Source organism: Brachionichthys hirsutus, chromosome 14 (assembly GCF_040956055.1).
Source record: "Brachionichthys hirsutus isolate HB-005 chromosome 14, CSIRO-AGI_Bhir_v1, whole genome shotgun sequence".
Classification (NCBI taxonomy): Eukaryota; Metazoa; Chordata; class Actinopteri; order Lophiiformes; family Brachionichthyidae; genus Brachionichthys; species Brachionichthys hirsutus.
This window is the reverse complement of record NC_090910.1, coordinates 8,117,693-8,143,921: the sequence shown is the minus strand read 5'-3', so window position 1 is coordinate 8,143,921 and position 26,229 is coordinate 8,117,693. Positions and strand designations below refer to the sequence as shown.

General features: G+C 43.6%; 4 protein-coding genes and 1 long non-coding RNA gene across 5 annotated transcripts; 2 read left to right on the top strand and 3 right to left on the bottom strand.

Moving 5' to 3' along the window:
* The first annotated feature begins 545 nt into the window (after window positions 1–545).
* On the top strand, window positions 546–10,383 carry sgk3 (serum/glucocorticoid regulated kinase family member 3). Its single transcript, XM_068748174.1, has 17 exons — window positions 546–695; window positions 4,146–4,341; window positions 4,495–4,578; window positions 4,749–4,821; window positions 4,959–5,034; window positions 5,674–5,749; window positions 5,901–5,950; window positions 6,035–6,092; window positions 6,380–6,463; window positions 6,550–6,681; window positions 7,130–7,242; window positions 7,789–7,825; window positions 8,201–8,287; window positions 8,627–8,722; window positions 8,830–8,985; window positions 9,184–9,273; window positions 9,579–10,383. The coding sequence occupies exons 2-17, from the start codon at window positions 4,264–4,266 to the stop codon at window positions 9,747–9,749; spliced, it is 1,461 nt and encodes a 486-aa protein (XP_068604275.1). The 5' UTR covers window positions 546–695; window positions 4,146–4,263; the 3' UTR covers window positions 9,750–10,383.
* A 395-nt stretch (window positions 10,384–10,778) lies between these two features.
* Window positions 10,779–15,366, top strand: mcmdc2 (minichromosome maintenance domain containing 2). Its single transcript, XM_068748110.1, has 14 exons — window positions 10,779–10,875; window positions 11,018–11,148; window positions 11,222–11,281; window positions 11,457–11,652; window positions 11,755–11,877; window positions 11,948–12,049; window positions 12,940–13,068; window positions 13,199–13,436; window positions 13,510–13,715; window positions 13,799–13,956; window positions 14,160–14,336; window positions 14,424–14,563; window positions 14,896–15,005; window positions 15,200–15,366. Exons 1-14 carry the CDS (start codon window positions 10,779–10,781, stop codon window positions 15,364–15,366), a joined length of 2,034 nt encoding a protein of 677 aa, XP_068604211.1.
* A 231-nt stretch (window positions 15,367–15,597) lies between these two features.
* On the bottom strand, window positions 15,598–17,298 carry LOC137904041 (uncharacterized). Its single transcript, XR_011105801.1, has 4 exons — window positions 17,206–17,298; window positions 16,214–16,267; window positions 15,919–15,973; window positions 15,598–15,682 (listed from the first exon to the last, which is right to left on the bottom strand). It is a non-coding gene; the product is annotated as an uncharacterized lncRNA (long non-coding RNA).
* Window positions 17,299–18,695: 1,397 nt separating this feature from the next.
* On the bottom strand, window positions 18,696–19,715 carry LOC137904071 (transcription factor 24). Its single transcript, XM_068748236.1, has 3 exons — window positions 19,676–19,715; window positions 19,028–19,458; window positions 18,696–18,827 (listed from the first exon to the last, which is right to left on the bottom strand). Exons 1-3 carry the CDS (start codon window positions 19,713–19,715, stop codon window positions 18,696–18,698), a joined length of 603 nt encoding a protein of 200 aa, XP_068604337.1.
* Window positions 19,716–21,658: 1,943 nt separating this feature from the next.
* Window positions 21,659–25,501, bottom strand: ppp1r42 (protein phosphatase 1, regulatory subunit 42). The gene is made up of 7 exons (XM_068748235.1): window positions 25,376–25,501; window positions 25,130–25,296; window positions 24,877–25,015; window positions 24,152–24,268; window positions 22,457–22,574; window positions 22,164–22,295; window positions 21,659–21,780 (listed from the first exon to the last, which is right to left on the bottom strand). The coding sequence occupies exons 1-7, from the start codon at window positions 25,499–25,501 to the stop codon at window positions 21,659–21,661; spliced, it is 921 nt and encodes a 306-aa protein (XP_068604336.1).
* Window positions 25,502–26,229: the final 728 nt, after the last annotated feature.

The following is a 26,229-nucleotide window of genomic DNA, read 5'->3' as shown; positions in this document are numbered from 1 at the left end:
ATTGTGCTGATATTTTCAGAATTGCCTGTTATAGCTGTCATTTATTTGGACACAAGACGATTTTTATTTCTGCCTGTAGGTGTCACTGTTTATCTGTTTCTCTCGACTGTTCCGTTCCTGAGAGTTAAAATACCTTTTTAAAAAAAACAACTACAACAAGACCGGAAAATAGTCACTGGACTTTTCAAGCTAAAAGCATATGTGCTGTGCTGTAAAGTAAAAAAAAAATCATTTCATTGGTGCAATGATACCACCCTGAATTACTGCCGCCATAAAAAAAAAAAAAGTGATCCTCCCCGTCGGGGACTCGAACCCAGGTCTGTATAAAGAAATATTTTCTTAAAACATTTATAAAACACTACAGTTTCATCTTCTACAGTAGTTCCAGTTTCTTTTCTTCAGATCATACGACGCTTGCGGAATGTGCTTTTATTTTTTAAATACGGAACCGGAAGTGGAGTGCATTTTCTTTTTAGAAGTGTGTACATTTTCGCATTTTTGTCCCGTGACAAATTTCATTGGTACTTTAATCGACCAGGAAAGAATTATCTCCTGCCTCGATGACTTGACATATAAAACATTAAATAGACTTTTATTGGTGGACTTTTCGGAGCAATATTGAATATGAGATAGGAAACTACATTCTCACTCTGGACCTACGAAGGTAGACGAACACCGTGTCAGAATACAGGAAGGTACGTGACGTTCAGAATTGATGTTATTATTGGCTAGCCGAAAGGTAGCATAAACAAAAACATAGAATACACGAAGCTTGAATCTGTGTTTGTTTGTAATAATAGAATGGTAGTACCATTTTTTTTATGACTTTTTGAGCGCTAAAGCAGTTCAACCGAGTCCCAACTGTGATAAACGTTCCTTCAACGTGAAGTCCAAACGAGGAAGCTCCATTATATTCTTAGCTTTGACTTTATTGCTTGTGTTTTTTGTGACACGTGGTTTCTCGGCACCGCTCATTTTGAATTTTGAAGTTTTGTTTCTTCTTTTGTGTGAGTGTGTGTTTGTTCAATTACTAGATTTAGCTCATCCAAATTTACCTGCGAAACGTCACATTCTACTATGGTGAAGGTATGGCACACTCTAGCCTAATTTTGGTGGTTCGCGTTCGTGAAGAGACGAAACTAAACTAGAACAGGTAGCCTTTTTGAAAATCATGCTTCGGGAAGTTATACAATACATAATTAGTACTTTTGGTCATCAAAGGTTTGTTGTATCGTTGTACGAGCCAATCGGGGCTGAGTAGGGCGGGTCTTGGCGTCACCGTAGTAGGATTCATATTTTTTTTGTATTTGTCCCCCCCAGCTGACAACAAATTTTCATATTCTAGTAATACAAATGCTGAGATTTCACACTTGTACACTTATTTGTACACGCAGCCTCGGGCAAAACCCGCTGTCAGGTTTACAAATATCTTCCGGGCTTAATGTAAAGCGAGATTATGTGTTATTTTCAGGAGATGTTGTCCTATTCCTATGTTAATGTTCTTTAAAAGCAGAAACTTTTATCAGAACTCGTAGGCTGACAAAGGTAATCCCCGTATCTGTACACATTTGTGTCGAGGTAAGTTTATTTGTGAGGTAAAATTGGATTACACGCCAAAAAAGTGAATTACATATACGTACGTATAAACAATTCATGTCGGCTTATAAAAAGGTACAAAACATTTTAAAGGATAAATTCTGTCAACTGGAAACGTTCGAACAGAAAATAAGTGAAAAAAGAAAGGCAACAGTAAACATTACATTTTGATGGCTGCAGTAAATAAAAAGGTTTTCAGACTTGGCTCTGTCGCAGAGTCACAGAATCCAGGCCTGTTCCAAATGACCTGAGTAGCAAAGTGTATTTTGACTTCATTCAGTTCTTTAGAAATCAATAGCAGTTCTTGTTTGGCAGACAGGAAGCCGGTTTAGAGCTTGATTAGGACTTGAGTGGTGGTCTTCTGAGTCAGCTGTCTGATTGATTGATTGATTGACACCTGCAAACACAACAGTCTGATAACGGACACGTGGATGCCTTTTTTTTTTTCAAATCCCATTTAGACATTCGTCTTTAATCCTCGATGAGTTCCGATGATGCTAGCATGCCGACTTTGTAATTGTCTGGTGAGGGTTAGGTTTAAATCCTCCATTTCAGGATTCAAACTATAGTTTCGAGCTGTGCCATAAAATTCCACCGTGTATGGAATCCATTTAATTTCGACCTCCGAGGTTTCAGATAGCCAGGAAGTTCGTAAAGGCTTCCCCAGCGAGAACGTCTCGGCCTCTGTGGTCTTGACTTCTTTTTTTTTCTTTTTTTTTTTTGGTCGGTGTGAAAGCTGATTCAGACATGTTTCTGAAAGGAAGTGAGCACAACGCTTTGGAGACACAGAAGACGCGTGTGTGTGTGTGTGTGTGTGTGTGTGTGTGTGTGTGAGTGAGCTGTCTGGACAGTCGGGATAAGTCAGAAAGTTTGTTGACACACTTCACACTTAAGACGCTGTTTGTCAATCTGTTGCATTGTGGGATATTTCTGAACTAGACTGCTTTGCTGGTTCAGTTTGAGCCCACGTGAAACAACTTCAAGTGGATCGTAACGGATTCTACTGAGGATATATTCATGTAGAAAGGGCGTGGTCATGCTAAAGGTCATCTGAAATAGACCGCTCCTTCCTTAAATAACAGTTTAGTCATGCATCGGTCTGTGTCTCTAAGTTGACTTGATAATACATATTGAGTTTTCACATCTGATTTACCATTGCAGGGCGTCTTTCTACGTTGTTGCTTCACTGAAATGGCTTGACAGGCCTGACACAAAGCTGCACAGAATAATATGGGCGACATCCTGGAAGGATATCCACAGGCAAGGATGTCTGTTTGAGCGGAGCAGGAAGAATGCTATTTTTGATCCCCCTCTATTATTCCCTCATATTTGTTGCTGTCGGCTCCAGTTAATTCATGTTGTGAGGGTATGCTAAGCTAGGGATTGCGCTAACATGAAGCCTTTCTCATCGCTCCAATTGGCATTTTATTTTCTTTCAACAAAGTCACCTGCACCATTCCACAAAAAGGAATAGCAGCAGAGGACAGAATATAAATGTATTATAAGTCATACTAGATTGTGAGAAAATACTCAAAGGCTGTACTGCAAATATTTGTTTGGTATTTGTATTTTGAGTGCTTCAGAATAAAAGACCTTTGCGATGGAGGAAACGCTGTAAGTGAAGACGCAGGTGACGGCGAGGGCATGAAGGTCCCTCTGATCGCCCACATGCATTTTAAAGAGGGCCGTTCTTTTTGTGCATCCCCCCCCCCCCCCCCAACGTGAGCAGAATGAGAGTTCCCTTCAGGGATGCGTTCAAGATCAAAATGCAGGCAGACCAAGTTGCACGGCGGCAGGGTCTTCTGTGTGTTGGGACCAAACGGTTGGGCTAACAATGGTTACGAGCAGGAAGACGGAACCGACCGAGTGATGTCGGGTGATGTCATGAACGTAGAACAATGGGCGAGTCGGGCCAGTGGACAAAGGGCTTTGTTGTAAGATAGAAAGATAGATAGTTGTTGCATACCCCCCCCCCCCCCCCCTTCTCTGCCTTTTAAGGAACTGAGGTGTTGACCTTTTTATTATTACAATTTTCAGAGTCTGTTACACCCCAGCATTGAGCTTCAGGTCCGTCCCTCTTGTGAAGTGTCGGTTGAAGAAAATGTTTTAATCTCTAACACTATTGCGTGACGCCGTCTTAAAATAGCCCTTGTGCTTATTTAACAATAGAGTTTGACTGACTGAAACGATGAAGAATGTCGCAGAACCAGCATGTGTGGGAGCGTCGGCGTGTTCCACGGCGCGTAAGAGGCGGCGCGTGACATGTCGGAGCAGATACAAGTGAGACGAATGCGCGTCGGAAGAGGCTGCGCCGACGTGTAGTCTTCACACGAGGGCGATGACGAAGACGTGTAACAATCAGCAGGCACCTTGGGATACGGATGAGGCGTTCACGCTCGAGAGACAAGTTGCAGCTCGGTGAACCTCCTAGGATTATAACTCGGAACAGGGTCGCTGGGGTCAGATCTGAAGCCCAGGGAATGTTTCGTGCACCGGTTTCACTTCTTCAATGACGGCGAGGTTCGTTCTCTTTTTTTTTGTCTGTGCAGCGGTGGGTGACCCAGAATGGGGGTGAGCAAGTCGCACGCTTGAGGCCTTATTCCGAGGAGGACGCTTTTTTTTTTTTTCTTTTTTTTTATGACCTTGCACCTTTGAACGGCCCTAAAGATGGAGGCGCAGCCCACCCTCCCAAATGTCAGCATACCCTGCCACGATGAGCAGATGACCAGAAACAAGCGTTTCACGGTGCGTGCAAAAATAAAATCCTGTTCATTGTTTGTTTTTCAGTCGAGGTGAATTTGTCAAAGATCAATATTTGATTGTTAGGTATCGAGCATCTACGAATGCTCGTCGCTCTAACGTCCGACACTCCTTGTGCCGCGCTTTCCTTTTTTTCAGGTTTACAAAGTGATGGTCACCGTGAGACAGCACGAATGGTTTGTCTTCAGGCGTTATGCAGAGTTCGATAAACTCTACAACACGGTGAGCGGAGGAACGTTTCATTTTGTGACACACACTTGTGATTCTTTTTGCCCTTGATCTAATGACTTCTGCTGCATTGTAATAATATTGAGAATATATTCCTGTGTACCACAAACGTTTCCTTGCCCTCAAGATGATATTCTTTGCTGCTCTCATACCTATCAATGCAGCTAAGGAAGCAGTTTCCTTCTATGAATTTGAAAATCCCTGCCAAGAGGATATTTGGGGACAATTTTGAACCAGGTCAGTGTTTTCTGATGTTTGTTATCAAAGACAAGAATACCTGAAAGAATAAAGAATAATTTACTCGCTTCATGCCGTTCGCCACCAGGCGTAATAGTGAATTGTATTTTTTATTTTTAAATGCACCCTCCCACTAGAGTTCATCAAGCAAAGAAGAGCCGGGTTGCATGAATTCATCAAGCGCATCGTCTCACATCCTCAACTATGCAACCAGTAAGTGCCTCCAGTTCCACTTTATCACTTTACATTATTGACTATTGAGATAAGTCGTTTCTCTTGGCCTCATCCAAAAGTCTAATCAGATCAGGTTTGTTTCTTCAAGCTTATTGACGCTTCGCTCGCTGTTGTCTCAGCATTTTATTACCGCCGCCGAGACGGCTGGCATTTGTTTGTTAGCAAGAGAATGCAAAATGTTCTTGAGGGTTCTTGATGAAATTTACAGGAAATGTTGGGAATGTTACCAGGAACAGATTATATAATTTTAGTGAGAAGAGATCCTGGATTCTGGATCACTTTGACATTTTCTCTAACATTTCAGTCAATGGAGCTTCATAATTTGTTCCCCAATATCTCGGTTGGTTATTGACCGATGTTTATGGAATTTGACACATTCATGTGGGGGGGGGTGTCTCTATCTCACCACTGAATTTCATCTGGATTGGATCTAGAATGAGGTCAGGAAAAATGGCTGGTGTATAAAGACACCAAGAACAATGTATAACATTTTGGTGATGATCCAGATCCGCCATGTGGACGGTGTAAACCTAATTAGGAGGGGGATGAGCTGCTCGGCGGAGGTCTGCGCTCTCTGCGTGCTTTTCTAGTTTTACTTAACTCTTTAAATCTTCACAGTCCAGATGTGAGAGCATTTCTACAGATGGATAAAATGCAAAAACATTTGGATGCATCAGAGGTTGAAGATGACAAAGTAAGTCATTGATGTGTGTGTGTGTGTGTGTGTGGTCTTTAGTAGCAACTGTTACATTCGATTCAAACGTCTTTGATTGGCAGTGAATTAGTGTCGACTGTGTTAGTTTTAGTCTGCAGTCATCTAGAATGTTTCTGTTTCCGTTTAACAGAACAGCTCTACCTCCAGAGACATTAACCTGGGACCCTCTGGAAATCCACAGTATGTTTGCTGCTGAGGGACATTCAGAAAATCCATCACTTAGTAACCAGCAGAGCAATTAATGAGCCGTGAATTTTATTTCAGAGCCAAGCCCACGGATTTCGAGTTTTTAAAAGTCATCGGAAAGGGGAGTTTTGGAAAGGTAGGGAAATGTCACAAGGGTCAAGTTTCAGCTCGTTCTAGACGTCGTGCATCTAAAGTTATGGATCTCAACCTAAAAATGTTCTTATGTCGAAACTTCTTTTATCGCATGTCGTGAGTTCTTTCAGAAACACCTTGAAATGTTTCTTTATCGGGTTGGAGAACGGTTTTACTTTTACTTGCCTATATTGGCCTTTCCATGCAGGAAGTGAGAGTCAGATTTGGAATTATTTTTGTTTTGCGTTGTTAACACGTCGTTCAACATTTTCTCTCGTCCTTCTGATGCAGGTTTTCCTTGTGAAACGAAAGAATGATGCAAAGTATTACGCAGTCAAGGTCTTACAGAAAAACATCATCCTCAACAGAAGAGAGGTACGTCTGCTGTCGAATCTCACCCCGATTCGAGGCACGAACATTCAAATACATTTATTCTACTAAAAATCTCTGCTTCCTATCAGCAAAGACACATCATGGCAGAGCGCAACGTGCTGCTGAAGAATGTGAAACATCCCTTCCTGGTTGGGCTCCATTATTCCTTCCAGACCAGAGACAAGCTATACTTTGTTCTGGATTTTGTCAATGGAGGAGAGGTGCGTGGTTTCACCTTCGCTACTGCCGTTTTCACACAGAAATGAGTGACAAGGTCCCTTAGATACCCTAATACAATTCTTCGTAGAGGCCCTGGAGGAAGTTAACACCACTTCATGTGTGAAAGTCTCATTAGATATCACATCACTGAGTGTGACTTCCTCTGAATGCCCTATACGTGTGATCTGCCTTTTTTAAAGCTGCCGTGTGGGAATGACTAACAGTGTGTATCCATATTAATCTCCCTCTTAGCCTTCTGAATCAGTGGAGGACAAAGTCCAGCTTCCACTCGAACGTATTTGTGTTGTCATTTTTAGATGTAACCAGATAGAGTAGTGTCGGTATGTTGTGGAACCTTTGCCACGTTGGGGTTTGATGTTTGTTCTCGTAGTGTGACCCAATGCCTGTTGGGTCATTCTAATAACTGAAATGGAATATTTTTCATTTCAGCTTTTCTTCCATCTTCAACGAGAGCGAACCTTTCCAGAGCCCCGAGCAAAATTCTACATCGCTGAAATTGCGAGTGCGCTGGGATATCTGCACTCTCTCAACATTGTTTACAGGTGTGCTGTTGTTGTTGTTTTCCTTTTGAGTGACTCTTTCGTTTTGCCATGTAAGAGTGAAATGTGTTCTGTCAGGTTTAAAAAAAATGTGCAAATACTTTTTTATTTATACTCATATTTACAAAACCGAACTTTGATGTCATTACTATTACAGTGTACAATTTATATTACTGAAGATAAATTTAATTACCCTTGTATGCGTGACATGAAGTACTGTATGTCAACCCAAAAATATGGATACGGGGTCATACCACTTTTTTAGGGACATGGAAAGAAAAATATATTTGCCTCCGCCAAGGAGGATGGATGGATCTTGATGAAAAAAAGCTATTTCTGAAGATGGGTCTTGGTCTAACTTTAGATTCCATTAATTCAATTTTGATAGCAATCCAGATGCAAACCTGTCTGGATACAAAAAAAACCCTGTTTTTTTTCTTTTTTGCTGTGAGGCAACGGCGCTAACCATTGCGCCGTCGTGCTTCTAGTTAACTCTGTTATTCATTTAATCAGTTGTGTGTTATATTTATTTATATTTTTCTTGTCCAGAGACTTGAAGCCAGAAAACATCCTTCTTGATCATGAAGTGAGTATTTCAGTATTTTAACCAAAGCACCCGACTGACTTTAATAAACAGCCACTGTGGCTGTGATTGACAGATTACACCTTAGTGCCGCAGCAGCAGATTTTTCCCAAGTGACATATTATGTTGACCGTATATTACTCAAGGATATCTGATGCTTTATCACACAAGACCGGAACACATACAGCACAAACATCTTTATTTTCCGGTCCCATTTGTGACGCTGATGCACAACGCTGTCATTTCCAGTTCCAGATGGACAGAATGCGTGTGATTGGATTAGATCCTACTAATTTGTTTTCCTGCTCAGCCATATGGAGCTGCTTGTGTGGCACGTTTCATTTTAAAAATAATGTTCCCGTGTCATCTCTTTAAAAGGGGCACATCGTTCTGACCGACTTCGGTTTGTGCAAGGAAGGCATTTCCCAGACGGACACCACCACCACGTTTTGCGGAACACCTGAGGTATGACGGCGCCGGTTCGGATATTTACACGTCTGATTACCGACACGTTTGCACCAAAGCATTCCAAATAACTTTCTTTTATTGTCGCAAAGTAATAAACATGAGCGGATTTATTTAATAATGTAATGTATAAAACTGTAATGTTTTCCATATGCATTCCTATACTTCTGGATTTCTGTGTGTAAGTCACATTTTCCAAGAGGAAAATATACTGTTATGAGCAGTACTACAAGTAGTTGTGGTAGTTGATATACATTTGGTCAGTGTATTTAAAGCCAGAAGGGAAATATCTAGCGGCATGTTAATATCTTATGATGTTTCTTTGCTTCTTCCTACCAGTACTTGGCTCCAGAAGTCCTGAGGAAGCAGCCGTACGATAACACCGTAGACTGGTGGTGTCTTGGGTCGGTGCTGTATGAAATGCTCTTTGGTTTGGTGGGTGTCTCCACTGGTCATGTTTTACTACGGTCACGGCTTGCATGTGAACAGCCACCTTTTATATGATCGCTGTTCCGTGTCTCTACTTGTCTTTTATAACCTAGCCGCCATTCTACAGCAGGGACACGCACGAAATGTATCACAACATCCTGCACAAGAAGCTGGCGATGCGTCCCGGTACGTCCAGCACAGCCTGGTCTCTCCTCCAGGGCTTGCTGGAGAAAGAAAGAACGCAAAGGCTGGGCTCCACGGATGACTTTGTGAGTGTTTGTTCCACCGGTATCGTGTGTGCTGCAGGATTTATTTTGCTTGTGCTCCCTCTGGTGGCTGATTTGCAGACATTGCATCTGTGTGCTACGAATACGTTACAGATGCACAGTCTTTGAAGACTGACTTAATGTTTTGACGCTAACTTTCAGCAAAGACGAAGTCACGTGTTGTATTTGTTCTGTTTTCAGAATGAGATCAGAGCACATATCTTTTTCTCCTCCATCAACTGGGATGATCTTGTACAGAAGACGATTCCTACCCCATTTATACCCAAAGTGGTAAAGAGTTTCTCTTTCCTAGTTATCAGTAGAATAAAAACACTGCGGATTTAGTGTAGCATTATATAATAATTAACATGTCAGATGCAAATTGTAAATTGAATCAGTGTGTTTAGGGTTAGGGTTACAAACAGACAATCTTGGTATTTACTTTAATATTTAATTTATTACTTTTCAGGTTTATGAGGGTTTTGGGATAATAATTAACATTTGCTCATTTTACCTATTTTAAATATACACGTATGCTTTACATTAATGCTCATGTGATCGCTGTTAATTCCACTCTTTTCCCAATGTTCTTACAGAGCTCTTACTCTGACGTCACAAACTTCGATCCTGAGTTCACAGACGAGTCGGTTCCCAACTCCATCTGCTGGTCTCAAGAACATCCCATAGTCAACGCTGGCGTCATGGAGGCAGACGATGTCTTTATGGGTTTCTCTTATGCCCCACCCTCCAGTGACTCTTTCCTTTGAAACATTCCCTGTGAGGTCATTGATTACCCGTAATGGCTTCTTTTAAGGGAAGAATTTATCTGAATTTAACTGGTTCTATGAAGCCAAAGCAAGCAGCTGAAAAGAGTAACTTCGAACAAATTTCTGTTTGAACAATTCGTGCCAGTCTTAATATTTTATGTGTGCCTGTGTGTTAGTGTTGGTGTGGATGCGTGTGTCTATATATATATTTTAACGTCTGTCTATCCTTTTTCATGGTAAAACTAGCATTACGAAGCCTTAAATTTAGTCCCCTGTCTGAAAATATTAAATTATTCACAGGTTTGCAACAACAACAAAAAACATGACTTGACTTTCAGTTTAAAGCAACTTCAAAGTAATGATTGTACAAATAAAATTGTTAAATAGGGATAACTTGAGTGGCCACTGAATCTTTAAGCATTTCGATCTGTATTTCTCATTTATAATGGATATTGTTTTCTAAGTCTGTGTGTCCCATGCAGTTTGTCTTGCAAATGCTGAGTAAAATGCTTTTGATTGTTTTCTTTTATATTTTCTGTCCTTTGACTTAACCAAGTGGCAGAAATGACAAATTCTTTGTTACGTAGGCCTGTTCACACACGCACAGAAATAAAAAAAGAAAGCTACCCAGAGAGTTCCTGTTTATTTGTATGTTTATAAATGTATAGATTGTCATTATTATGATCAGAATATCAGATTTGAATTGATCACATCCGGATCCTTCATGCTACACTTCAAGTGCTGCATTCAAGACGCTCCTAAACTCGGAATCACAATAATGTGATTTTTCAGCGTCTGAAAATTGACCGCATTGTCCCGGAGAAAACCGGATACGATGACGATTGATCATATCAATAACGTTCCAGTAGACTAAAGAGCCGATAACAATTATTACCGATTTCTTTCCGAATTGATTAATGTTGTCGAGTTTGAATTCCCCGATTCCCGATATGGCGTAAATGCGACATAAATCGACGCCTCGCGCCACTCAAACATGCTAATTAAGTCCTTTCTTGCTCATAAGTGAAAATGGCTGACATTTTATCGTTGAAGGAGTCGGTTGTGGTCTATTTAGACAGAAGTGGCGGCCTTCTGAAACTGACGGGGGACTGCAAACCGTTCAATGGTAAAAAAAAAACAACGCAAAACTCAACGCTAGCGGCGGTTCTGTCCTTTTATTAGACCCCAATCCGCTAAAGCGTGACGTTGACTGACGTCTAAGCTAATAGCAACGCGGCTAACGGGAAACTTCCGCCCCTCCTGTCCAGACCGCCAGCAGGCCGAGGCAGTCTACAGGTTCTGCGTCGGCGTGAACCCGTCTGACGTCATAGAGGTGGACCCCGAGCTGGGTGACTGTGTTCTCCGTGAACCCCTGAAAGCAACAGCGTTGTTTCAGTCTGTAGGTGAAAACTGTGACGCAGCTAAAGTCCGGAATAAAACGAGCTCATCTTACTCACATTCGCTTTATTCAGGTTTGCTTCCTGGCCATCAGGACACTTTCACTTATTGACAAATTACATACAGAGAGTCAGGTATGTTATAACTAAATAAAACGACATTTCATTTCCTTGTTTTTTAAACAAACGTTTAGGTTCAGAATCATATTCTACCACGCATTCTATTTTTGTTCTAGACGTATGAATGGAAATGTGGCTTTATTCTGAACCCCGCCCTTTCCCATTGTGCCTCCTGATCTTTGCTTTTGAGGTGATTGTGATCCTGAAGCTGACGCACCTGCCTCCTTTCCCCGAGTACACGATGGACCTTTCTAGCTTCCCCCGTGGGTACGGTGCCATGAGGCCCGTCTCCATGGAGGGCCTGGTCATCGCCATGACGAGGGTCACGAAGTACACCCAAGGAGCCAGGTTCCTCTGCGTTAATGAAGACTGTCCCTGCTCTGCGGGTACTATATAGAGAAGAAACGTTTTCTGCTTCGGTACGCACAAAATGATGTATTTTACAGACTCACATTTGCTTTTTTTTTTTTTCTGGGTGACACCTTTAGGGTTTCGCCACATCCGCGTTCACGCACCTGGAGCCACAGAGTCCGCTACTGTGGGAGAGAGCTTCAGCTGCACCATGTGCTGCTTCCCACTGAAGGAGGACGTGAAGTTCAGAGCGTTGGGAGGTGAGAGTCGATATCGGCAACAAAAGGAAATCGGTAAACGGCTGTAATCTGTGTGTTTGCGTCACTGGAGACAAACAGCTCGTGGAGCTGATCCACATCAAAGCACTGGATGGTCTCAGCGGCCACCAGCGAGGCTCCATCAGGCACCAGTCGATCACCGTGTTTCTGAGAGGTGAGTCCCGCAATAGACCAGGTCCGAAAGTTTTAGTTCCATTCGCGTTCCACCCAGCGAAGGAAGCGAGAGGTCGGTGGAATTAGCCTGTTAAAATGCCGTAAATTAAGATTAAAATCCAAGAATCAAAGCTAGAAGCAGGAGGGATTTACGTGGCAGGTAATGAAAAGTCTCGCCTGAAGGGTCCTTGATCTGACCGCGCCGGATTCAGGGACCGTGTTGCGAAAGACTTTCCCGTTATTGTTTGCGTAGCAAATAAACAAATAGGAACGTTACGTTTAAAAGCTATTAGCTTTTGCAGCTTTAAAGATTGTTTGCAGTCAGAGGAGGCGCCATGCTGCAAATGAATATAATCGAAATTAAACATGGAAATACTTTGTTTGTAAAAATCACACATCAGTTATATTGAATGTGGTTAAATGCCCTTTATTTACACCCAGTCAGATGCATTGAGGCTCGCCATTCATTTTCTGTGCCTTTCTAAATGAGGCTGACTTTGTAACACAAACTTAGTGGGGGAGAGTTCAAATAAATAGAATTCTGCTCAGCCAGCCGCACACGGAGTCTGGAGGTGGGATATTAAGTGTTTCTGTCCCCTCTAATAACATCGTCCACCCAGTGCCCCTTAAGCACTTAGCAAAATCTCAGCACCAGGATTACCATATTGTGTTGACCCAGTCCGGCGGAGGAATTCGATACGCTGGGTTCTTGTTACTAAACATATATGTTAATGAGAGCAAGGAACATTCATTAGCTGGCCGTGCAATTCACGCACACAGAGAAGTCTTTGTTCCGGAGCGTTCACCCTGCGTGTTGCTGCAGTAATCAACGGGCGGCCCTTTGAGTGTTATTGCTTTGTGCCCCCCCCCCCCCCCCCCCCCTTCACCCAGACGAGCTGTGTAACTCAATGAGAATCGGGCGACTCTACAGGGTGTTGGGGATTCCTGTGCATGTGCATCAGTGGCCCGGCACGACAAGGAGTGTTGAGGCGAATAGCGTCCGACCGTGGGAGCCAGAGTGTGAGTTGTTAAATGTTCTAATCCTGCTCTGAATGTGCAGATTCAGCTCATTTATTATCATTCAATGTCACTTTTTATTCAACATTGTGCAGTTATTTATTTTTGTTCAACCTTTTTCCACCGTCTCCAGATGCCCATAAAGTCAGTCCACGCTTTGAGGAGCTGCTGAAGGCCACCGCGGGCTCCCCCTGGAGGTTCTCGGCCGTTGTGGCTCAGTGCTTTGCTCTGGACGTGGCTCCTCCGGGCTTCTACAGCACCTTAAAGTTGGGCTTGCTGCTGAGCTTGGTCCAGACCGGCGCAGACGCAAAAGGCACGTTTCACAACTTGGATCTCCTCGTCGTCACCGGTGACACTCTGATACCGGACAGGTCTGTATGAACCGGCGCTGCACATGGACAAGAGCCTGAAACGTAACCCTCCTCATTACCAAACCTTTGCTAGGCTAATGTCACACAGCCTAAACTTGGCGAGCCGTAGGGTCAGGCATCAGGCTCCGGGGGAGATGTTTGCGTCCCTGTCCAGGGATGAACACGGGGCAGGCACCGCTAACATCCATGCTGGCTCCGCCCTGCTAGCCACCGGTGGCGTATGCATGCTAGGAGATCTGAGCTGTTACAAGAAGGAAAGGTTGGACGCTATCCAGTCAGGTAGAACACCAAAATGGTTAAATAAATAAAAGATTATAAGTAGTGTGGCTAATTTAAATGCTGATCTTCTGTTTTTTTGACAGCCCTGGAGAGCTGCACAGCGTCAGTGTTCATCCCAGGGAAGAAGTACGGCGAGGATTCCGACCAGCAGCTTTCCTTTCCTCTCCAGTGCAGCTTCTGGGCCCTTGCAGACGCATCTCGACGGACGGGGAGGGCAGAGTGCGCTGTACTTGGCACGGCAGTGGGTTCACTCACACACTGTTGCTTTACCTGCATGTAGCTTAGCTAAAATATGCTCTGGAACTACAGGAGAAGCATTTTTATACAACTTACCGGTATATTAGCTGAATTACAGCGCATAGAAAGCACAGACAAACTCAGAAAATGACTTTTGGCCACAAGCGATATCACCAGTCATCAAAGTGATCTCTTCTTTGTGAGCAGGAAATGGGTCTCGTTCCGGTTCAGCTAGGAGACGCCTTCGGCCTGGTCGTGCAGTGTAAAGACGTAGGAGAGCACGGCCGACGTGCCCAGACGGTCCACACCCTGCAGCAGGCAGTACGACCTGGGAAACCCCTCTACCCATCCTGCTGGGAGTTTTCCGCTCAAGATTACCAGGAGGTTGATAAACAAGATCAGTCTCCAAATGCTGCCTTATTGTTAGCGTTTAAACGCCGGCAGTGAACCTCGATTCTCTGTGATCCCCAGCTGGTAGCCCACGCACGGAGTCTGCAAGTGGAAATTAGCCCCAGTGCAGAGAAATTAATCCACGGTTACTACATGGCGAGCCGCAGGGTCCGGACACAGAGTCAGGGGGTCGAGATGTCTGTGGCTTCCATCAAACTACTGTGAGAATGATCCAGCACCACTGTAATACCAGCATCCTCCACTGGATGGAGAACTGCCATCCACACTGCCGCCCTTTTTCATTTTATTACGACAAACGTTTACAGGTCGCGTCCCCTAACTGAGGCAATCAATAACCCCGCACATATCCAGCTGCCCAAGAGCCACATCTTAAATATCAGTTTTATCGTATAAGCTCTGTGTGTTCTGTGGGAGTTTGTTACTATGAACCGTTTGCCCACTTCATTGATTTCCGTACTGTTCATTGATCTATTCCAAGTAAACATACAGTATACACTTGTATATATATATATATACACTTGATCTGTTGAAGGATCTCCTTGGCCGAGGCCCATTGCAAGCTATGCCTCAGAACACAAGTGCTGGAAGAAGACGCTGTGATTGCCGTGATCCTCTGTGAGAACTCAGTCACTCTGAGACACGGTATTTATCACCTCATTCTTACTCAACACGATTACAGTACCTGAGAAATCATGCCCTCCTGCGTGTCTAAATGCACAGCTCTATATTCATTTATACATGAAACGCTTGTCTTTCACACGACCACCGATGTTCCAGTCGTGAATACAGGATATGTGATCAAATATGCACCAAGGGCCTTCCTCATCCTCCCACAGGGGCCTCCGCACTCGTTATTCCACCAGACGCTCTGTTTCTTTGCGACGTGGGAGAGCTGGATGGTTTTCACAGGAGAGACGCGACCCTGGATGAGCTCCACCAGGACATCCTACGGTTCATCTACGCCTACGCACCAGGAGCAGCGTCATACATCACCGAGGAATAAGACCATAAAGGTCACAAAATACAGGTAGGCCAGACAAAAAGTCACTAATATATATATATGTATACACACACACACACAGTACAACCATTGAGCCGTCGGTATTGCTTTGTTCCTTCAGAGTTGTAAATCCATACATTCAAAGCAGGCCAACAAATCAACCTTGAAATTTACATTTAAAATACACAAGGAGAAAAAAAACAGGAAACTCTTTGTTGCAAACAGATTTTTATTAAGTTTCAAAGAAATCAAGTTGCATAAAATGACATTTCTGGTTCTATACTTACTTTGAAAAGAATAATCCCCCAACGGTCAGGCTCTGCAGTGGTGACAAATAAAATTGATTAAGTATATCAGCAAGGGGGAAAACAGTGATTTGTAGCACAACTTTGTCTTTTAGTTCAGTTAGTCACATTCTCAGCAGCCCATGTTGGTCTGATGGGTAAACGGCGAAAAGGTAAACTCATCATGACATCATTAATCAGGACATAAAGCAAAAGGCCAGTCCTGATCAATCAAGGGAGGAATTAAGTGTTTAGCGTGAGACTCACTTACCAGACACAATACGGCAAACTCCAAATATCCGTCAGCTGCGGCTCCGACTGCTGCTCTGTAAGGGAATAGGGTTCAGTATGTGGCACTCCACAAGCCGGATGCCGTTGCTATGGTACCCCCTCCCAAGATAAAGGCATATCTGATGTAATTATGCTGGCGGTTCAGTTCGTCACAGTCTCACCATCTTATCGTCTGATGGGTAAACGGCAAAATGTGATGTCATCACAACGCCAGCAGGAATGGCCTCCAGCCTTAAATAAATAAAGAGCCACAACGGCCCGTATTTAGGACTCACCTTCTGCTTGATGTGTGGGAAGGACCGTTTTTGGCATTCTGTTGTGTCTGACACCTGAAAGAAAGAAACGTACGTAACTTACAGTACTGATCCAAATCCGATCGATGCCTGTAACTTTGAATTGAAACATTTTCCCACGAGACCCATAAAGTCCGTCAGAGACTTCACCGATCACAAATAATTACTCTCTGGAGCAATCCATTGATCTTCAGCCTGCATGAATAAGATGTACTGAAGACGTAGCCAATAAAGTGAGGACGGATGACTGATCACCTGACGGTCAAAGGGTGCCGTGTAACGCAGCTCGGGAGCACAGCGTTTGAGGACGGGTCCAACAGTAGGTCACGACCTCCGCCGTGACCTTCCCTCCTCAAGGGAGCAACGGTGGCTTTCCCCAGTGACGTTGTGGGAGAGGGCGATTCCCTGAGCAGCAGCTCTTCTGCTGACCCTCGGGCAACTCGGGGGCCGGAGGAACGTGACTAGCGACTAACCGAGGGCGGTTTAATTCCCTCTGAGCTGTCCAGGATGATTTATAGCATCTCCTCTATTCGGAATGTGATCCGTGAATGACGGATTACACGTAATCCATATCAGCGCAGTAATCTCAGGCGTTACTTTCATGGTTAACGTTTCACCTGTCGACGGGCTGCAGGAACCATCTTGCATACGAAAAGTTAGGAATGGACTAACAGGCCTCGCGCACGTCCAAAACCACGTGCGTGTGCCGACGGCCTTCGTTCCTACCCGGACACGCATTTACGGGCTAAACTTGAGCTATCGCGTTATATCGCACGTTATCCGTTAACGGTAGATCGTTTGTTTGGTTTGCGTTTTTATTATAACTCAATACAAGCGCAGCAGTCGCTCTCTCGTCCCACGTGGCAGCCAGCAGGGACGCTAGCGATGAATGCTAACCTCGGATTCGCTCGGAAACGCGTTTAGACTGCGGGAGGACACAAATAGTCTCCAATGGAGGCTCTACATTTACCTACCGTCAAAAAGGAGATCATATATTTAGTATTCTTCGCAGTTTTTAAAGATGTAGCGGAGGAGCAGCGCTGGACCCTCCCGACGGCGGCGTCTCCGATCGCAGAGGAGGGACTTCCGGGCTCAGAGCGGCGCAGTTCCGGTCCGAGCGTGACTTCCGCTGTCAGCCTTAATGCGTTCTGTTTCGGTTCCGCCCATTTTCCGGCGAGATAATCGATAATTAACGTGGGTTTCATTATAGAAGCTACTTGTTGTGGTGATTCTCACATTAACTTTATTCTTCTAAAATCACACGTAAAAGTGTTTTATCTTTATAAAAGGCTTTTTTCATTTGGTCCAACCACTGCAGCACTCTTAATGTTCCTTGATACCTTTGTAAGAAGCTGTGATATTTCCATATTTAACAATATAAATGTTTAACATTTTAATTTCAAACATAATTTCCTTCGGGTTGAATAAAATATCTATCTATCTATCTATCTATCTATCTATCTCTTCATCGTCATAATCTCGTTCATGACGTTATGTAAATAAAATATTAATATTTTGTTTAAATCTAAGACATATGCAACATCATACAGTTTCTGTTTCCTCTCCAGCAATAAATTGCTAATATATCTAAAAGTCTAATTTTCTTAATACCCCAAAGTATTATTTTTACCTCTGCACCATGTAAACAGACATGTTTCTGTTGATATACCTGTTTATATTTATTCAGTAACGTAAAGTGATTTTTACTTTAAAAAAATAACTAGCCTACTTTTTAAGCATTATGTGCAATATATTTTTTATTTTATATATTTTTATTTTATTATAAATATGTAGCTTTTAAATATGTTGTATATAATGCTTATTTTCTATCTTAATTATTTTATCTTCTGACTTGCTTTCTTAACCATGTTGGCGATATAAACACACTTTAAATATGTATTTATTACCGGTATTTACCATTATTTAGTCCATTGGAAAGAAATCAGGGGAAGTGTTTTGGCTGTATTGTGTGCGTGTATATATTTCTCAAAGATCCGATACTACTCTTGCTACAGATAGTAATAATAATAATAATGAAATATCTCTTTTCGTCTTTCACTGAAGTAATTTATTCACAAACACATTCACAACCATGCGTGTAAAAACCGGAAGGAACACGAGATGAAGAGGAGCCTCCATTGTGGAGCCTGACAGACCACTTCACATGACAGATGTTTAGTTATTCACACATAAATGTCTCAACTGAAAGTGCACGTGAAGCGTGACGGGCTCGTTACCGCGTGGGGCGTGCGTGGAGCTGCACGGTGCAGGGCAAACAGGATGAGCCAAAATAACAACAAAGAAGCACGAGGAATGCTTTTAGAACATTTTTACAATATCATTCACGCGAATATATTAATTTACAAAGTCTTCCTGGTCGTGTGGGGATTAAAATAAAGGTATACTTGCAGTGATTAGGCAGACGCCACACGGAATCATGCAACTATTAAACCGTTTAAATGGGTCAAGCCCGGGACGTGGACGCGGACGCGGACGCGGACGACGAGGGGCCTTGATTCTCCGACTCCGAAGCATTCGAGGTGTTGAGGAACTGTCCGGTCGCTCCGACGTACAGCCTGGAGCGCATCGGCCATTTCTGCAGACACATTTAATGAGTTAGTATAAACGTAATTTAAAAATAAAAGGCATGTTTTTAAACTGCGTTACAATTAAATTATGTACAAAATGATCTGAGATTGTTACATCCACGCAGGAAAGATGTTTCGTTTCAGTGGAAATTATTTCTAAACGAAAACAAATAAATAGTTCGTTATTATTGTTGTTGTTGGGACTGACCTTCACCGGGTGCAGGTAGCCGTCCCCTTTCAGCGACTGTAACGCCTCGGCTTGCTTCGCGCTCTCTCCCTCCTCCATGCCTTCTTCTTGCAGAGTTCGGGTCAGATGCGCGATATAAGTGGTGGCGAGTATCAGCACGTCGAGTTTGGACAGTTTGGTGTCCGGCGGCACGGAGGGCAAAGTCTTCTGCAGCTCCAGGAACGCGGTCCTCAAGGTCTGAACGCGGCTCCTCTCCCGCGCTGCGTTCGCCGCTGCCGGCCGTCCCCGCCCGCCGAGCCCGCCGAGCCCGGCGCCCTGCAGCAGCCCGGCCCGCTGGAGCTCCCGGTGACGGTCCGGACTGGGACTCGAGCTCGGGCTGGACGCGGGGCTGTCATCCACCGCCGCCCCGGAGCAAGCAGCGCCGTCCATCCGGAGAGTCTGTCTTCCAACCACTTACAGGCCTGATGAGACACATCGGTCACTTTTAGCGCTGAACTGGGGCCAAATAGCGCACGTTTGTTATTCAATGCGTAATATGTAAAATAAACTGCTTTTGCATGTATTTATTTGTTATTTATTAAACTATAACTTGAAACAGTCGCGTCTGTGGTCAATTATTAAATGTGTCTTCTGTCATGCTGCAGATGTTTCACCAGCTGCTCCACAAACAAACAACAGACATGGAGACCTCCAGACACCTCAGCGACATGTCAGACCTGCAGGGGACAGACCTACAGGGGACAGACCTGCAGGAGACAGACCTGCAGGGGACAGACCTGCAGGAGACAGACCTGCAGGAGACAGACCTGCAGGAGACAAACCAGCAGGAGACAGACCTGCAGGAGACAGACCTGCAGGAGACAGACCTGCAGGAGACAGACCTGCAGCAGACAGACCTGCAGGAGACAAACCAGCAGGAGACAGACCTGCAGGAGACAAACCAGCAGGAGACAGACCTGGAGGGGACAGACCTGCAGGAGACAGACCTGCAGGGGACAGACCTGCAGGGGACGTTCGTGGGGACTTTACCTTTGGTTTCTTTCATTCAAGGCGCCGTTTTGAAACACGACATGAAGCTAATCCGAAGATGGCTCCGATGGGACTGAGAATCTGCAGCAGAATGAATCCCACTTCCACGTCCACTTTGTCCCCGTGAAGCGGCGCGACGCACCATCCAACGCTTCACCTGCGTGCGTAAAATCCTCCGTGCGCCTTACGTATCGGACGGAGCCACACTAAGCTGCGGGACAAGCGTCCCACGGAATCCACGCAGACGTAATTAATCACTCTCAGTCCACGCACTCCCTCTCCCAACTCAGGTCTGTCTGGGGGGGGGGGGGGGGGGACGACTTCTACTCTGAGCCACGTCCCTCCTCTGATTGGCTGCTGTATTTTCTTTATCATAAAGAGGAAAGTTAGTCGGAATTATATACCTAAAAAAAAAAAATGCGCTCGAAATAAAGGCTCATCTTTCAAAATGCTATTCTGCGACAGACCGTGAAGGTAACGCTGACCGGCGTAAGGCGATACGCAGAAACATTTGAGCTGAGCGGAACCGCTAATAAATAAAGTCCCGCTCTTGTAATCAACAGGCAGCCCGTGGAGGAAGTTCTAGTGAGAGTCTTAAATTAATCATCCGGAATTCCGGGGCTCCAAACGAAGAAGTCGGTCAATTAATGAAAGGAATTATTCATAATATGTATATCCTCGGAATGTTCTGAATAAACATTGTTTTTGTAAGGATGGAGTAACAGGATTGCTCGGGGCAATAATAACCGGGTTAAGTAATCCTGCTTCCCTAATTACCCTCGTCTTTCATGGGCCACACACCCACGTGGCTCCTAAAAACCTATTTAAAATGTTTTTTTTTGACAGTGTTTGCAATAAAAAAAAAAAACAGTTGTGGGAACAGGAGGATTCATTGTTTGCTTCGGTCATTCATTCATTCATTTATTTATTTGATAGGGACAGTGCACAAAAATGCTAATTTACATCCGCATTCCCTCGGTAATTCCTCTCAACGACAGAGGAGATTGTGACACTTTAAACCTCACAGTTCATTTGTTTGAAAATCCGTGGAAAATAGAAAAACAAATGAGACTTGATATCAGCAATGGATTGGTTGGATAGATTATTTATATCTCCAGACCCCAAAAATGTAATTACAATTAAACCATCTGTGAAAGTGAGGCAAAGGAAACATGTCACAAAGCATTCATGTTGTTTCACTGCCAGCAGATGAACTGAAGTCGTGTGTGCGTTTTTAACTTTCGACTATGATGAGACACAAATGAACATCAGGGCAAATGAAACTTTCATTCTAGAACACTCTCTGATCTAAAGAAAAGCAGTTCAATATTTAGAATGTTTTTCCTCCAAGGGTATAACTTAGTAATATTTAACAGAGATCAATAGAAACAACACAAAATATATAGAAAACGTTTTGTCAATAAGGAAGAAATGAATGAAATTTAAATAAGCAGACTGACACAAACTAACAACTTTATATTTAAAGCATTTCTTTTTTTATTTGGAGGATGCGTTATTAGCAGTTGTCATCGCTTGTATTTTGACTTCATCATGTAATACACACATTTCTCATGAAGCCATGCTGTAACACTGAGAATGTAAAACCGTGTTTAACCTCCTGCATTAACTGAGATCCATGTGACTGACGGTGCCGGACCGGAGAACCTGCAGCGGGTTCCACCTCTGCACGCTGGTGGGGCCGCGGATCTGACCAGAACATGAATCCTGACACGGATTCAAGTCGTCTGGAAACACATGATTATACACAAACAGATATAAAAACCCATCCGTCAAAATGTGATAACAAAAATATACTGTAATTGTGTATAAAACTGCAATAAATATTTTAAGTATAATATCTTAGTCAGGTGCAGATGCTGCTGTAATAATAATATGGATATCCACATTTCCGATACGCTTAAAACAAATCTATATATATATATATATATCTAAATGAAATGTAAAGACAGTACAAGATGTCTCATCCCATCGGTGATGATGATGAAGAATATATTTATTAGATAGAATGTTAGAGTACAAGTACAGTCACACAGTAGCATGTATTACAGTACAAATAAAGTCAGGTTACAGGAATAACGGCAGGAATGATGAAAACAAAAAGACTGACCTGTTAAAGGAGGGATCGACGGTCTGCTCGCCATTTGGTTGATCTTTCTCTGCTTCTTGGCTTCTTTGGATGCTTTCCAGTTAACAAGGAACTGTCTGGTTAACTCTTTTATTTCTCTTCTATCGAGAACCACTATTAAGAAAAACAGAAATACAGCAATTAAACAAACAAACAAAAAAAAAAAACTTTAAACCGAGTTATGAATAATAACAATAGGTTACTTGAACTTGATTCTGAACTTGAAGGCACAGAAATTAGGTTCATTTTAAACAAGATAATGACGATGATGTCACCGAGGCTTCTGCACGCGGTGATCAGTCGGTCTCTGTACTTTGTTTTTTTACACACGGGATTCCCACTCAGATCCATCTGAAGCAGCCGAGGCCAGTGTCGGAACACGTCCTCTAACTCCTGCGGAGGCGTAAAAGAGAAAGCGCAGCTGTGTGATATTGTGTTTTCATTCAAACCACTGATGGCTAAAATGTTAATACTTTAAACATTAACGATGATATTCATTTTTTTTTATACGATTACTGATAAAAGACAAATATCAGGAAAACATAAAGGGCATGAGTGAACAGCTATACGTGAGGCTCAAGGGCTGATGCTAAATGCATAAACAACACATCAGTCTCGTTTAATAAACAGTGTCGTGTAACCACAAGTTCCCTCCAGGGGCGGTGCGAGGCCGGCTCCTCCGGCGACTTGCCCGAAGTTGTATGTTTATCTAAAGGCACATTAATCCGAGCCTGGAAATATGAATACTCTCCGGACACGCTCTGATTGGTCGTTGCCTTCCTGTCTTGGCCAAAGCGCTTCCACTTTTCCAGCTCGTGCTGCAATCAGTTTCAGAGGGGACCCCTGAGCCGCTGCACGCTCCCAGGCTTTGATAAATGATCGTGTCAGGGCCGTCAGTCAGAAGGCCCTCGCTGAAGAGCAGCCCAGCGCCAAATTGCCCCCCACGAGGGGGGGGGGGGGGGGGGGGAGGAGGACAGCAGAGCGTGGACTAATGATGGGGCCGGTTATGAACCTGCATTTTGACCAGGTCTTCGATTCCCCTGTCCCCCCCCCCTGCCCTGCACACACTCTAACAGACTCCAAAGATGCTCCCCCATTTGTCACCCAAGCTGACTTGCCTGTCATAATCTCTTTTGAAAATCCATAATGTTTCCTCGGGATTCGAAGCGCGTATGGCGCAGAGGTAGGGATTGATCCTTTGGAGAGCTTGTCTTTGTGGGATCAATAGTGGCAGGCGGGTTGTATAAATTATAGGAGATATCTGCTAAAGGTGACACGTGAACAGCAATTACCCGCCTCAGGAGGAAGCGGCTTTTGGTAAGAAAAAGTAGTGAATTCATTTCTAAAGTGCTTTTAGTAAAAAAAAAAAAAAAAAAAACGCCTTTAAACAAAGTCTCGTAAAGTTATCGTATCGGCTGTAAATAAATAATTGTCTCAAAAACAAGCCGGTGGTTTTCTTAGGGAAGTCAGAGAGCTTAGATCACATCTCTGCCTCATAGACGAATCTCCCATAAAGTTCAGAAACTGCTGGTTTAGGGTATCAGATAGAGGATTCTGAGTCAGGAAGGAAAAGAAAATCAGCCTTCCGAGGAGAAAGACAGAAACTTGTGCTTGTTTAAAGCTGTCAGCGAGAGTCCTCTTGGGGGAACAGCTCACTGATTTGTTGAATAATTCTGACCCTGTGTGAGTCGCCCAGGCTGGGAACCGATGGCGGGATTTGCAGGATTTGGTTCTTTCGAATCCCCGCTCTCCATATCATTTCACACTTCACTGCAAAAAAACTACAGAACAATGTAAATGCTGACCCGATGGGCCGATAGCTTGTGTGTTGACTTTAATGCAGCATGTCACGCACACCTTGCTGCGACGTGGAGCTATTTACTTTGATTGCAGAGACCAAAGAATGCAGCCGGCTCGAGTTCATTTTTTCTTTTTTTTAGTTAAGTTTGGGGAAAAAATGCTAAACTTACTTCCAAATTGTGTAATTTATTGTCAACGGCAGAAAACTGCTCGAGTTCCTTCAGCGGCGTCAGATCCGCGATGCCGTCAATGTTGTTGTTGTTGATATTCAGGACAGAGAGAGAATCCTGTGAAAAGATTTTCATGAAGACAAAAGAGTTCGTTCTACAGTTAATAGAGTGAAGAATGCAACATTATAAATTACAAATAGTCCCAAGCCTACAGAGAAAAGATTATGTGTTGATTAATCAGAAAAAATGTACACCTTATGGTGACGTATTTATCAAGGGAACGTTTAAAGATTTCAACCTCCTTATATGGGGCAGCCACTGGGATCGCCTCCACAACAGAGTCTAAATTGCTAAATATTCATCGTGGTTTTAAGTTCTCTAACGCCACATTTATCAAAAATAAATTGGAACTCTTTAAATTTGCACTTTTGATGTGTTTATCCACGTCTCAGGCAGTAAACGAAGTAAACAGACAACCGGAGAGAGGAACAAAGCTCTCTTTGACAGCATCAAAGCTAGCTTAATACCGCTTTTACATGAACCACTTCCCAACAAGACACCTGAGACGCTTTGCCCCGGATGTGGTATCCGACCCGGTCGATGCGCCGCACAGAGAGGGACAAATATGGGCTTGTTATTGTTATAGCACAAATAGTCCAGGGAGTGTGCATCATCCTTCTTGTTGCTACTATTTCTGTAGTGAACAACGCAGAAATAGGTCATACCCCCAGCGAGAGGAGAGTCCTGGGGTCAAGGAGCAACTTTTCCCCCGGTGCCAGCTTCTGGTTCTCCAGATGAAGCTCCTTGAGCTCACGGAGTTTCTCTAAGCCCTCCACCACCGCGATCCGGTTCCCACCCAGATACCTACGGAGCAGGAGCAGGAAAACCACACGCACACACACACACACACACATTTATTAAAAATTATTATCCCAACAACAACAACAACAACAAAAATCATCATCAGTGTTTACTCACAGTTTGGAGAGCTTGTGCAGAGTGGAGAGATTATTTGTGTGCGTGATTTCATTGTTCTGCATGCACAGATGGGTTAGCTTGGAGGCAAAGCCCAGGTTGTAAATGCGTGTGATGTGATTATCATACAGGTAGAGCACAGTGAGGCTCCTACACGCCGAGAGATCGCCCTGAACAATGGAGTTTTCACATGAGGCACTGACGGCGAGAGAAAGGGACGGGGTTAAAACGGTAGTAACGACTACTCACAATGTCGTCGATATTCCTGCTGGAGAAGTGGAGGTGGGTGAGCGTCCTGAGGTAATCTGGGACGGAGAGGCGCCGTTTACTCTTGTGTCTGGATTTGGCGATCAGATCTAGGGTCAGTCGCACCATGTCTCCTCACAGACAGCGCTTTAGAGGTGATCCTTTTCAGACAAGCTTCCAGCAGAGGCTCGACCCTGGTCTGTTTGGGAGAAAAGAACAGAGCTGCTGAAGAAATGTTCCTCTGAATGACTATTTAATAACTTAAATTACTGTAGATTCACCTCGTACAGAACTGCATTTTGCCCGAAACCTTACTGTCGATTCACTGTTAGGGATAATTGATGTAGAAACTTGGCTACGGGGCCAAAGGTTGGGCAACCACTCAATTCAGGTTGTAATTAGAGCAATCAATTCCCCAAAGCGAGTGGAACCAGTTACTTCCTTTCATTGACCCCCCCACGGGGCGTCTCCGTTAGTCCGAGGTTCAAACATTTGCACTTTGATTTGACTTTGTAAACAGATCCTGCAAATTCTGTGCAGCTCGGTTATGAATGAATGAATGAATGAATGAATGAATGCATGAATGAATGAATGGATCTTTAATCCCCTTAAGGAGTTTGGAGACAGTAGTTTATCACCTTCACAGAGAGGTGCAACACTCACAGAAGTCCGGGTGCCATATTTTACGGACACGAAATATTACTAACGTTACAATGGAAGGCTTTAAAAAACCCATTAGGGTTACACAATGTTAAATAAATATGAACGATAGAGATGCTACATCCGAAGCTAACGTAACGTATCGTATTCAGGTTAGCAATAAATTCTGTCTCATTAAAATGAATTTGGGTATGTTT